Source organism: Eublepharis macularius, chromosome 5, assembly GCF_028583425.1.
Source record: "Eublepharis macularius isolate TG4126 chromosome 5, MPM_Emac_v1.0, whole genome shotgun sequence".
Classification (NCBI taxonomy): domain Eukaryota; kingdom Metazoa; phylum Chordata; class Lepidosauria; order Squamata; family Eublepharidae; genus Eublepharis; species Eublepharis macularius.
In genome coordinates, this window is record NC_072794.1 from 161,153,050 (window position 1) to 161,165,668 (window position 12,619).

The window sequence follows — 12,619 nt, forward strand, 5'->3', positions numbered from 1 at the left end:
CATTAGGATGGTAATCATATTCTTTATTGTGTTAAATGAATCATGGAGCAAAGGGAAACACCCAGTTTGGAACAAACTCTAGCTTATGTTAGTGCTTTCTGTTGTCTGACCCACATTATAATTTTTCACATCGCTGCCTTTTTAGTTTATAATAAGTGATGGTTAAACTATATAGCAATAGTGTGATCTGCTGCAATTTGAGTTGCTTGGCAATGGAATTCTGTGCAGAGTTACTCCAGTCTAAGCCCACTGATTTCAGTGAATTTAGACTGGAGTAACTCTGGCTAGGATTATACTGTCACCCTATTTAGTGGCCTTCAAATAAGTTGACCAAATGAGTTTAAGATTATTAATATCACTTTTTGTCTTGTTGAGAAGGAACAATCCCCAGGCACAAACTAAGATGCTGATTTCTTTTAAGTTCTCTACCTGAAGTCCTGAGAGAATGTGATCTAGGTCATTCATTCTTTGCTTGTATAGCAGCTGCGATCTCCTTGTCTTTTCACCACCAACTTTTGAATGGAATTTGAGTCAGTGGTCTGTAATGAAGATGTTATATCATCTAAGTCAGGGTTCCCCAATATGACACCCATGAGCACCATGGCACCTGCCAGTATTTCCCTTGGCACCTGTTGGGCTTTTCAGGGTTAATGGAAGGCTGGGCTTCTGCTCCCATTCAAATAAAGACCTTTCTGCTGGTAAGCACTGTGGCTTTACTTGATGTGTGGGTGCATTCCCTCTTTAGACTCTCCTTCTTTCCAGAAAGTGTGAGGAGAGAGAGATTCTCTGTGGTTCTGCCTCCTGCAGCAGCCATTTTAGGGTGCTGCTCCCAACCCGCTCTCAAAATTTGAAAGGTGCCCACAGGCTCAAAAAGGTTGGGGAGTGGGGACCCTTGATATAAGCTTCCGTTGCTGGGGCCTTGTTTGAACATTTGTATTATCGTTGTGTTGTTGATATAGCGATTGTTCTTGGTTTCTTTTCAAATTCATTTTGAGTGTTTTAACTTTGTTACCTGCTCTGGCGATGGACCCTCACAAGCCTTTCACACACGCTGCCACCCATCCTGAACTTCCCTTCCCAGATTTGGGGCCTCCCAGGCAGGTAAAGGCCAGGTCACCACACTCTACCTGTCTAGCCTCCACTGTAGCAGGCAGAGAGCCCTGACTTGAATCCTCACAGGGTCCCCTCTCTCCCCTTCCAGAGACTTCACCAGACAGGCAACCTGTATGTACCTCCCCTCACCCAGCTATAGCCCAGGGCTACTGGGGGGAAAGGAACTCAGAGGTTACTGTCCCTATGTATACGCTGCCACCATTTGAACTTGGTCAGTTTAATCTGACCAGAGTGTCCCTGTGTGTGGGATCTTTTCCCTCACCCAATGATTTCAAGCCAGCCAGGGTTAAACAAAACAAAAATAAACTTTATTTGCAAGATGGAACATAGGAGTGAATGGATTTTAAACTAATAAACAAACTGGAATCAAACAGAATATTTCAATGTAACAGAACAGGTTTGTCATCAGCTCTCTCTCTCTCTCTCTCTCTCTCTCTGCTGCCTTCCCTTAGAGTTCTTCTCCCTCAGCAGTTCCAAAAGCCTTCCCTCTCTCCAATGGACACTAACGTTCGTTGGCCTAGCATTCCGCCCGCTCCCATTAGCTGTCACTCAGGAGAAGTGGAGCTGGAGCCAGTCCTGTCCATCACACCTGACTTACATCCCAGTTGTAGGGAGAAAGTCAGGCCTCTAAATACATTTAATAAACATACATTTAATAAAATAGCTTCTCCTACTTGAATAGCACCAGTTATAGATATGCTCATAGCTTCTTTCAGTTTTGTAACGAAGCAGCCCGTTTGGAGTAAGATTCTTCTGTGTAGGTTTGGAACGGACATTTGAATGTCTTTCTGCTGGCAGTTCTGTTGGGCTGTCTACAGTTATTAGTTATTACAAATACAAAGTTGCATGTTGATCTTGTCTTAAGAGGGTTTTTTTTTGCAGCTTGCCTCATTCTCTTTGCTTTCTTCTCACTTGTGTGAAGATGATGGCAATTAGTAATATGTCAGCAGTAAGAGGGGCTTGAAATAAATTTCAGTGCCTTATTGCTCACAAACTTTTCTGGAATACCAAAACACATAAACATGTCTTTCAATTGTGCAAGAAGCATTGTGCAGAGAAGCAAAGGGGAGTCTCATTATATGTAGCAAAATAATTCACGACAAAAAGCCGTGGCCTCAGAATGCACACAATCAGTTGCTAGCCCCATCCAAAATCTGTGACACAAGAATGCGGTGGTTAAGGGCTTGCTGTGTTGATCTGGGCGTTGTTGTCCTGAAGGGCAGTATATAAATTGAATGTTATTGTTATTGATCCAGAGGAGTTCGCTGTGTTAGTCTGTAGTAGCAAAATAGTAAAGAGTCCAGTAGCACCTTTAAGACTAACCAACTTTACTGTAGCATAAGTTTTTGAGAACAAACCACAGTTCTGCTGCATCTGACGAAGAGAGCTGTGGTTCTCGAAAACGTATGCTACAGTAAAGTTGATTAGTCTTAAAGTTGCTACTGGACTCTTTACTGTTACTGTTATTGTTAGTGTTATTGTGCAAGTAATCACAGAGAAGAATAGGGCTTTAAGTTGAGGTATTCCCTGCACCAGGGCATGTGGTGGCTGGCCGGCCATCCCTCCCTACCCCCCTTCCTCTGTATGTGAGATGAAACTGTTTGCCTCTGTCACCAAAACCCCTGTGTGCTGCCAGAAGGCAAACATGGTCAGTGAGAAGATTGTCAATGGGAAGGTGGTCTGGGAAGAGGGACAGAGATGACAGTCTGACTGCCTCCATTGTACACTATAAATTGGCTCAGTTATCAGAACAGTTTGTGAATTATTTCTAGGTTGGTTCTTGAGTTCCCCACTTGGCCAGGTGAAGGGAAGAGCACTCACACACCCTTGCTTCTTGGTGGAATTAAACCTTTGAGACGACTGAGTGCTAGGTTTTAAAATAATCTGTGAAAAAAGATTCCCCTCAAGCGGTTGTCCTGTTTGGGTCAATTTGGTTCAGTCCTGTTTATTCTTGTGCTGTTCTGACCTGTCCTTGCTTAGGGAGAAGACTTGTCCCCTGAGGGTGGCAGCAGTACAAGGTATTTTAGATTGCTGAAGATACAGTTCTGCTTTTATTACTACTTTCTGTACTCAAGCTTCATTGCTTTTACTTCAGACAAGTTGCTGTTTTTGTATTTAACTCCCTGCATATGCCTTGCAGTCCACTCAGCATTGGCACTTCAGGACAGCAAGGACAGTGTTAAATTCTCATCCAGGGTGTGTTTTGTTGTTTTCCACTTTCCCCACTCAAACTGGCTGCTGTCCTGAGTCCTGAATGAGCAGGAAATGGTGGACATGATCACAAGCATCCTGTGGTTGGTGGCACTGAAAACCCCCCTTTCCTCCCTTTTCCTTTTTTGGGCATGTCCCCATGCCCATCACTTTTTTTTGTTACTCCCTAATCAAAGAAGTTATCTGTATGGCACCACAGGGCACCATCCTGTCTCTGTCACAATCATGGCGTAAGGTTAGACTGATGGAGAATATCCAAGGTGTCTTTCTTATTGCTTGTGGCCTAGCACTACAGTTCCTTTTGCTTATTAGCCTGTACAGTTTACTCACTTGACCATATTCAACAATGTCATTCTTAAAATATGTAGCTCAGGAGTCCCCAACTTTTTTGAGCCTGCCGGCATATTTGAAATTCTGATGCAGTGTGGTGGGCGCAGCAGTAAAATGGCTGCCACAAAATGGCTGCTGCAGAAGATGCCGCAAAATGGCTGCCACAGCTTACCTTCAGTCAGAAAGTGAAGATCCTTGTGTTGTGGCAATGTTGTGCCAAAGCAATGTTTCTAAAAATCTGCACAGCCAATCAGTACTTCAATGGCCAATCAGAAGTCATGCTTTGCAAAAGCCCCACCCATTTTCTAAAAACACTTGGTAGGCTCCATGAAAGATGCCAGCCGGCACAATTGCACCTATGGGCACCGCATTGGGGACCCCTGATGTAGCTCACCTACCCCTAAAACATTGCAAGACTTCCTGAAGTTCTGTATCCTTTCAGGTAGCTGTTGACATCTAATTAAACCTGTTGATGGATGCTCCTTCATTGTAACCCCTGAGAAGCATCTCCAGTGGGTAGGCATCCTCCAAAGCTATAGGGCAGGTTAACTCATCCTCTGTAAAGACAGTGGTTCCTTTCACATTTCTGAGCAGCTATGTCATTTTTCCCTTTTAGGGCTCGGGAACACTTTTGATCCCAAGTGGCAGCTTTGAAACTTTCTCGCAATTGTTCTAATAAATGCAGTCAATTTGGCACTCTGGTCTGTTGAAGGGGTTTGCCGTAGCCTCTTGAGGGACGCAATTTTGAGAACAATCTGGCTGCTGTCACTTTTGAAAGACGGTTGTCTAGTATTGGCAGTACATATTTTTCTTTCTGCACAGCCTCATTAATCTTTTAAAGATCTATACAGATACGTGCTTCCCCTTTCTAATGCGTGTGATAAAACGTCAAATACTGTCCATTACCTCCTGGAGTACGTAGAACTTATTTCTAAAAAAAATTGAGACTCTTTCTGGTCTACGCAAGCCTCCTCTGAGAACTGGAATGCCTAGTTTTGCATCTGTTTTGAAATTAGCAGTTGTCTCAATAATATTTTGCCCTCCATTCACATTATGTGCCTTTTCAAACAATGGGACCTAAAGAAAAAAAATGGCCTTCTGTTCTGTGATCTTTCATTTTCTGCATGAAACATGTAATAGCAAAGTGCCCTGTTTATAAGTAGATCATTTTTTACATTCCCTGCACTGGGCTGCCCCAGGAAGGAAAAGAAACGTTCCAGTCCTTTCCCGTCTTGTGGAAGCAAACCAGCAGTGAAATCCTAAACAGAATTACTCCAGTCTAAGCCATTGATTTCAGTTGGCTTAGACTGGAGTAAATCTGCTTAGGATTTCACTGCAAGAGTCCTTTCTGTTGCCGTTTGTGTTTGAAATGGAGAGACTGCTTTTTCCAACATGCAGTTGTTGTTCAACAAAAGAACCTCAAAAGAGTAGATTCCTAAGTAAAAGTGTGGAATCAGAATTTATAAGGAAATGCTGTCTGTGTTAAAAAAAGGTAAAGGTAGTCCCCTGTGCAAGCCCCGAGTCATTACTGACCCATGGGGGAACGTCACATGACGTTTTCTTGGCAGACTTTTTATGGAGTGGTTTGTAATTGCCCTTCCCAGTCATCTACACTTTACCCCCAGTAAACTGGGTACTCATTTTACCGACCTCGGAAGGATGGAAGGCTGAGTCAACCTTGAGCCGGCTACCTGAACCTGGCTTCTGCCAGGATCGAACTCAGGTCGTGAGCAGAGCTTGGGCTGCAGTACTGCAGCTTACCACTGTGCGCCATGGTCTGTTTTAGGCAAAGCTAAAAGACAAGGCATTTCAGGAGTTAAGCATGGCCCCCAGGTATGATTGAAGGGCATATGATGCAGCAGTCTTGCTGAGCAAGTCTAAATCTGTGGAAGGCTTGAATCGGAGACCTTTTGAGAATCCTGTATAAAATCATCCTGAGTTCCGTGATAGAAGAAAGGCGTGCAATTCTGCAATAATGTTAATTGACTTGGATCCAGCCAGTTTTTTTCTGTCAGTCTCAGCCAGTTCTCCTCCTTATTATAGCCCCCATTCGACATGACTTTTGTCCATGCATGTCTCATGGCCCTAGACATACTCATTAGAGGGGCCTGTTCCTCTCTCTTTCACCAGTGGAAATTCTGTTTGGATCCAACCCATTAATTCTCAGCTTGGCAAAACTAGGGAGACTGTCGATGCCCGGTTACTTTCTTGTGAATGTTCATCATGCTTATCATGAATACTTGAGATTTATATAGAAATTGTAATCGACCTCCATTGAGCGTACATATGTAATGTCTGCTGATGTCTGCTGAGGATCCGCTTCATGTTTTGAATAAAGTAAGCTCTGATTCACAAAAATTTCTCAATAAATGAGTTAATTTTTAAGATGCCACAAAACTCCTTTTTCTGTCTGCTTCTTCTGGGCGTTCTTTTTGTGCTGCTTTTGCACTTACACGAGAACTGAATTTGTCTTCTTTAGAACAGCTGCTGTAGTTGCTTCTCATGCCTTGTGCAGAAATGGGTCTCTCTTCAGGGTTGCCTCGGCGGCTGATCAGCTTTGCTTTGTTGTCTCTACAGCCTTATGAAGAGTTAAGTCTTCTATCGGCTTCATTATCTCGAGTAGAATGGGGCTTGGGAACTCCAAGGCGTTCTTCTTGTATTTTTTTTAAATTGGCAAATTCAGTGTTTGCTCAGGTCGTACAGGCTCTTGACAAATGACTCAACAGTCTCTCTAGCTTCTTAGACTTTTCGAGAAAACAGCACAACCTTTTATGAAGCTTGTTATAGTGTATGAAACATATATCAGATTTGGCCGAGATTCGTCTCATAGTTATGCCTACAGCCCTCTTCAAGGATGTAAATGTTACTGGCTCCTTACTTTGCCCTATAATTCAAAGGAGTGGCCTTGTTATATTCCATTGGTAGCGTTAGCTTTATTAACTTATGCAATCACAATTTTATAATTCCTTCATAAATAGATGTAATGCATTTGTGACCTCAAGTGTGTTCACTATGCCAAAAATATATAAACTGTAACCAGTGGCTCACTCAGATTTGTCTGCTGTTCCCATTCTTTCACCCTCTTATAATTTGGCCTTCGCAGCATGATCAGCTTGTGTTCCTGCCCCTTTATATTCAGAAGACACATTGTTCTCCAGTGTTCCGCATACGAATTTCTGGTTGTAACCATTTTTTAAAAAATTCTGTCCTCATATCTTAGGGTTTGTTAGAAAAAATACAGGATCGTGGCTCAGATTCAGGCCAGTTATTAAATAGTTCTTCAAATGTCCATTCCCAGACTCCCGCAGATGGACATACCCATCATAGATGAAGAGAGGCACCAATGTGCTTCCTTTCTCTATGGCCACATGTAGGGTCTGCTGTGTTCTCACCTGCCTGTGCTTCAAAGGCATAGGGGGCCAAAGATGATGCCCTGAGAATGGAATCATGTCTTCCAAAGCAATCAGTGAAAGGGACAGTCATAAAAAGACAAAGATGTAGTAGGCAGAAGGAAGCATATCATTGAATGTGTCGTAAAATCTTCTATTCTGAAAGGTAATGAATAAAATCAATTTTTTATGAACACTGACTCACCTTAAGTATGTCAGTTTAAACATTAAGGGCTCAGAAAATCCCAGGAAGCAGGTCACCATGGTGCCAAGGAATTTCATCATGCTGCCTGGTACATTGACACTAATTTTGTAGTAGCATCTGTTAATAGAAATACAGAGCCCACATTGTTTTGCATCCCAATATGCTCTGTTATATAAAAGTACAAGAAACTATGAAAAGAAGTTAGGATGAGGCTTAGCAATTATTATAAAATTTCATCATTCAGTTACAAAACTCTGAATGCTGGTTCCTAGAAAATTTGTCTCCACCTCCTTTAAGATGATTGGTCCCATTCTTTTAAATGTTTTTTGCAACTGGGGAAATTTTTCCAGGAGATGATAATAAGCATTCTAAAACGTCCATGGACCAATTCATGTTCTGGTTTGTACAATTTTCCTTTAACATGTTTTAAATAGATTTGCTATACCTTAATCTGTATAAAAGGAATTTTCGTTGTTTCTGTTCAAGCAACATTAACCGTGCCAAAATCTTTGGAGACTTAATCCAAAATTAAAATTTGGCTTGTTTTTGCAAAATCTCACTTAGATACCAGTTTCAGTGTCCCTGTTTGTTTTTGAAAACCTTTTAAATTTTTTGCATTGTTTGAAGAAGTTAGAAAATTATTCAAAACACTTCTCTCCTCCCCCCCACCCCCCCAGTTTTCATAAGTAGCTGTTTGGAGGTTCCAAATTTTTCTTTAAATTTAGAATCTTCTGTTCTTATTGTTGTGCCTGGACTCTCTGGTTATTGTTTGGAATCATTGGTCTCCATTTTACTCAGGCATTAAGCTGTTATCGTCTGGCTTCCTGCCATACTGTACCCAGTTCTTTTTGTTTTCGCTGATTACATAAGCGGCCTTACTTCTTATATACTGCTTAATTTACAGACTACATTGCTTAGCTCTTCAACTGTTGTTTATATTCTTTGAAATCCCCCCTTCCTGGGTGTCTTTAACCTATTTGTTAATTAAGTAATTCTTTTTTTTTTTTGAACTTTTTATTTTCTGATTTTCTGGAATACATAATAATTTAAACAAAACTTTACACATAACATTAAAAAAACATAACCAGTGAACCTTGGAACAATCAATAAGAGATCAGCTATCACTGAAAAGTACATTATTGTTAGAGAAGGTACAATACTAGAGAAGACTCATAATATTGCCAAAAAGCTGAAAGTGTTCATATCTGCATTCGGCAGTTGATTGGTAGCATGAAGATGGTTCAAAAAAGGCATCCATTGTGTAAAGAACGTTGAATGATGCTGTGGATTATCAGTAGAGTGAAGATAATCCGCTATTTTCTCCATGGTGAAGATATCCCACACTTTCTGGTACCACTGCTGCAATTTTGGAAGTCTGTCTTGTTTCCAGTATAACGCAAGAAGCATTTTCGCTGCAGCTAATAACGAGTATTCAGTTTCTCCTGATCGTTGGTACTGTTGGGTCTTCCCAGAGACCCAGCAGGATTGTCTCAGGATTTTTAGGTACATCATAGCCTGTGATAAGTAATTCTAATGAACAAAATTATTCATACATTCTTTTCCTCTGTAAATTGATTTACATTCATCAGTGAATTGTGCATTCCTACAGCATTGAACTACAAACCTAAATATTTTAATAATTTCTTAATCATCAATTACCTGTCAGTAGTATTCAAGTAAATGCAAAACTAATAAACTGTCATTACTCTTAGAGTTTTGGTCATTATTATCAAATTGTCAGTTGAATTAAATTCATTCTAGTTCTTTAATTATTAGCTGCTCAGTTGTATTAGCCTCTTAATAGTCAGTTTTCTTATTTGTTTTCAGTTAGGGTAATAGATCTCTCTCAGTGGCAGCATCATGGTTAGGATGGCAACTGGCAGGAAATTGGAGAGGCAAGGACTCAAGTTGTGTGTGTGTGTGTGTGTGTGTGTGTGTGTGTGTGTGTGTGTAGCGGGAGTGCAATTGGCATCCTTGACATGATGAAGTGACTTTCAGGTTGCGCTGGAAGTGCCATCATAATGCAGGGGACGCTGATCATACACCTGCTGTTTTCCTCTTGCTGCCCAGTTGAGCAGCAGTGGGCAGAGGTGGCGGGGAGCGGGAGTTCTTCCACTGCCAGCAGTTAGCTGGCAACCCTGTTCACCGCTCAGACTTGTGCCAGATCTGTGACATGAGATTCAACAAATCAGCTCCTGCTGCTTAGTCATATTATTCATAGACACAGGGCTTTTTTCAGTGGGAACGTGGTGGAACGGAGTTCTGGCACCTCTTGAAAATGGTCCCATGGCTGGTGGCCCTGCCCCCTGATCTCCCCTCTGTCTGGAGATCAGGGGGCGGGGCCACCGGCCATGTGACCATTTTCAAGAGGGCTATTTTAACTTTAAAAAACTCCCCCCTTGTTCCAGCTGACCCAAAGTGATGCCATTGTGCGGTCCTGAGTTCCACCACCTCTTTTCCCAGAAAAAAGCCCTGCATAGACATGTAACCGGTTTTAACCCTCCAATAATCTCTTCCTCATTCTGTCTTCTTTCTGTACTTGCTGTGATCACATTTGGTGTGATTGCTGAGAAGGTGCCTCCTTGTGGCCTGGCAAAAGGATGCAAATCGTTTTCCCCTTTCAGTCCAAGGAGGATAATTATGGCCGCTATAGATTTCTGGAGCAGGAAGCTGCTCCATGTTCTGTTTGGTATTTGTGAGTTTAAAAGTGAACTTCTGACACAGTGCTATGGAGGGCTTTGAACACTGGTCAGGATGAAGATGTAGTTTCAGTGGTCTCTGAGGAGCGGGAGTTGCAGAGCAAAAAGAGCAAAATTTCAATGAATGATTGTGCCACCTATTGGCTTGCCCATATAACTATACCTTCCCACAATCTCAGGTTGCAGATGAGGATACTGAGCATGAAAGAGAGTGGCTAATGAATACATGGCAAATCTTGAATCAAGTATCTATTTAAATCTAGTGAGTGTATTTTTAAAATCATACATTATTTCCCCCTCCCCCTACTCTTTTTTGCATGTGTAGTCAAAATGAAGTAATGTGTCTTTAAGGATCCTCCACTCCCACCCTCTGCCCCCTGCCACTACTCATCTGGCTGACAGGGGGGAAGGCAGGGGAACAGGCCTCCCAGTCGCACTTCCAGGACAGCGCAATGACACTAGCGCACTTTGCAATGGACCAATTTGGACGCCAAACATTTTGGTCCTAAATCAGCCCTTTGTAAAGTTCGGGTCAACTCCTGGGCCCTGCGCAATGACGTCACTTCCTGGAAGTGATGTCGTTGTGCCATCCCAGAAGTGTGCGCGCAAAGACAAGAACAAAGATGAGTGCCGAGTCCTGCAACTCCCGCCAGGAGGGAAAGTGGACCTGACAACTCTGCTCTTTACCCCAGACTGGTTATCCTACTTAGAAATGAAACTGGACCCTTATTTTGTGTAGTGGCGGCAATGGAGAGAATATCGTAGAGTTTTACTGGTGCGGCTGACAACATATTCATGTTTTTGTTTTTATTTAAGATGTACAACTTCACCAGTTTTGCTGTTACTCTTAATGAGCTAGAAAAAGGAATGGAAGAAATATTGGCTCCTACAGACTGTCGACTGCGACCAGATATCAGGCACATGGAGAACGGAGAGATAGGTATGTGCAAGGAGAGGGGTGGGAGGACTGGAAAACTGCAGTGATTCTTTCCTGTCATTCATCTTGTGCGCTGCTTCTTGGATCGTTGAGAGATGGTAGATTGGGTCTTTTGTGTTTTAGCCTCACCTATAGCAAACAAGTTGGTAAAATAAATCCAACTAAGAATAGAAGAATGCTCCAAAATATTAACATGCTGTAGGCTAGATCAGCTCCATAGCTGCTTAACCTCAGCCCATTCCAGGCAATTACGTTGAGTGAAGCAATGTTCTTCTCATAACCTCCGTGTCCCACAAGGTGGTTTCTTATGGGGGTTGTGGTGTAATGTATGTTTGCCCCAGAATTATGGAACGTTCTTCTCTAAACTTGACGGAGTCCCAACCTGGCCAAGATCAAGGTGGTCTTTTGCACGGGCAGTGAGGAGAGGATTTTCTGGAATTTTAATCCAGCTAGGATGGCACTTGAGTTTCCTTTTATACTTCTGACTTGTAAAACATTTGAACTGGGACAAGTAAAAAGCCAAACAAACGATTTGCTCTGTGTCGTGAGCATATGTTAAATTTTATTCTTAAAACTGTCTGGATTTTGTTTCTCTACCTTCCTTTCCTTTGTACTTTTCTTTTTATTTTATAAAGTAATCAATCCTATTGAAATGTCTGTTAGATCTGGCTAGCAAAGAAAAAGAGAGGCTAGAAGAAAAACAGAGAGCTGCTCGCAAGGAACGTGCAAAAGAGGAAACCGAATGGAGGACAAGGTAATTGAAGGGTGGAGGGATGGGGGCGGGGGGAGTCTCCACTTCAGTTTTATGCTATGCCTTTGCTTTAAACGGGGATATTCTCGAGCCTCCCTTATCCATGTCCTAGAAGTTACCATGTTGTGTTCACGATTATTGTTCATATTATCCCCAGTATGAGTCTTTCCTCCTTTGCAGTCTTTGGGTGCCATTATAAAGCTCAGGGTTTACACTTAATTTGAAGTTAGCCGGCAGTCAGGTAAACAAATGAGAAATGTTTCATACTTTTTCAGACTTGAAAGCAGTTGGTGTATCAGCATCTAGTTCTTGCTGAACAGAATACTGAGGTAGCTATCAGAATGGGGAATCTCTGACTCATAGACAAAAGAAAACAATCGCTATTGCTTCAGTGGGGATTCTTTGCATCATTCCTTTTTTTCACGCCTGCACAAAAGAAACTTCGTAAAACACTCAAGAGTAGTGGTGGGATTGTATATGTTTAAAATTGTCCCTCTGACTTCTGGTAGATTTTTGTAAATCGGGCGATAATAATAGTGCCTCTGTTTCTGTTGAGAAATCTCACCAAGAAAAAATACAAAATAGGCTCTCCTATTAATTTCAACAAGCAACCGGAGCACCCAAATGAAAGCCACTGTTGATGTGTTGAAGAGAATAGAACCATTATTTTTTCAGTTGAGGGAGAGGGCAATTTGTACCACTGTTACACTGAACTAAGTTAGTCAGATAAATATTTATGACTGAATGTTCCCATCTGAGTACCTTGGCCAGAAAAGAAATTATTTTCTGAAACATCAAGGGGTGGGGTGAGAATATGATGGTTAGTAGTTGGACAATCAATACTACATTTATATTGTAAAGGAGGACAACCAGAATCGGGGGTCTCTATTCCCCCATCGTGCTAGACACGTTGTAAAAGCGGTTGTAGCTCAAAACGTGGCTATGGAAAACTTTTTCTGCTACTACAATGTGTTTAGGTAAATG

At 41.9% G+C, this 12,619-nt stretch overlaps 1 protein-coding gene across 3 annotated transcripts in view; it reads left to right on the top strand.

Annotated features, from left to right (window-relative positions):
• Positions 1-12,619, top strand: part of OSBPL2 (oxysterol binding protein like 2) — a 98,994-nt gene that overhangs the window by 80,084 nt on the left and 6,291 nt on the right. For all 3 annotated transcript variants that reach the window (XM_054980131.1, XM_054980132.1, XM_054980133.1), the window contains 2 exons: positions 10,764-10,887; positions 11,548-11,638. In XM_054980131.1, coding sequence (XP_054836106.1) covers positions 10,764-10,887; positions 11,548-11,638 — 215 coding nt within the window. The remainder of the gene's footprint in view (positions 1-10,763; positions 10,888-11,547; positions 11,639-12,619) is intronic.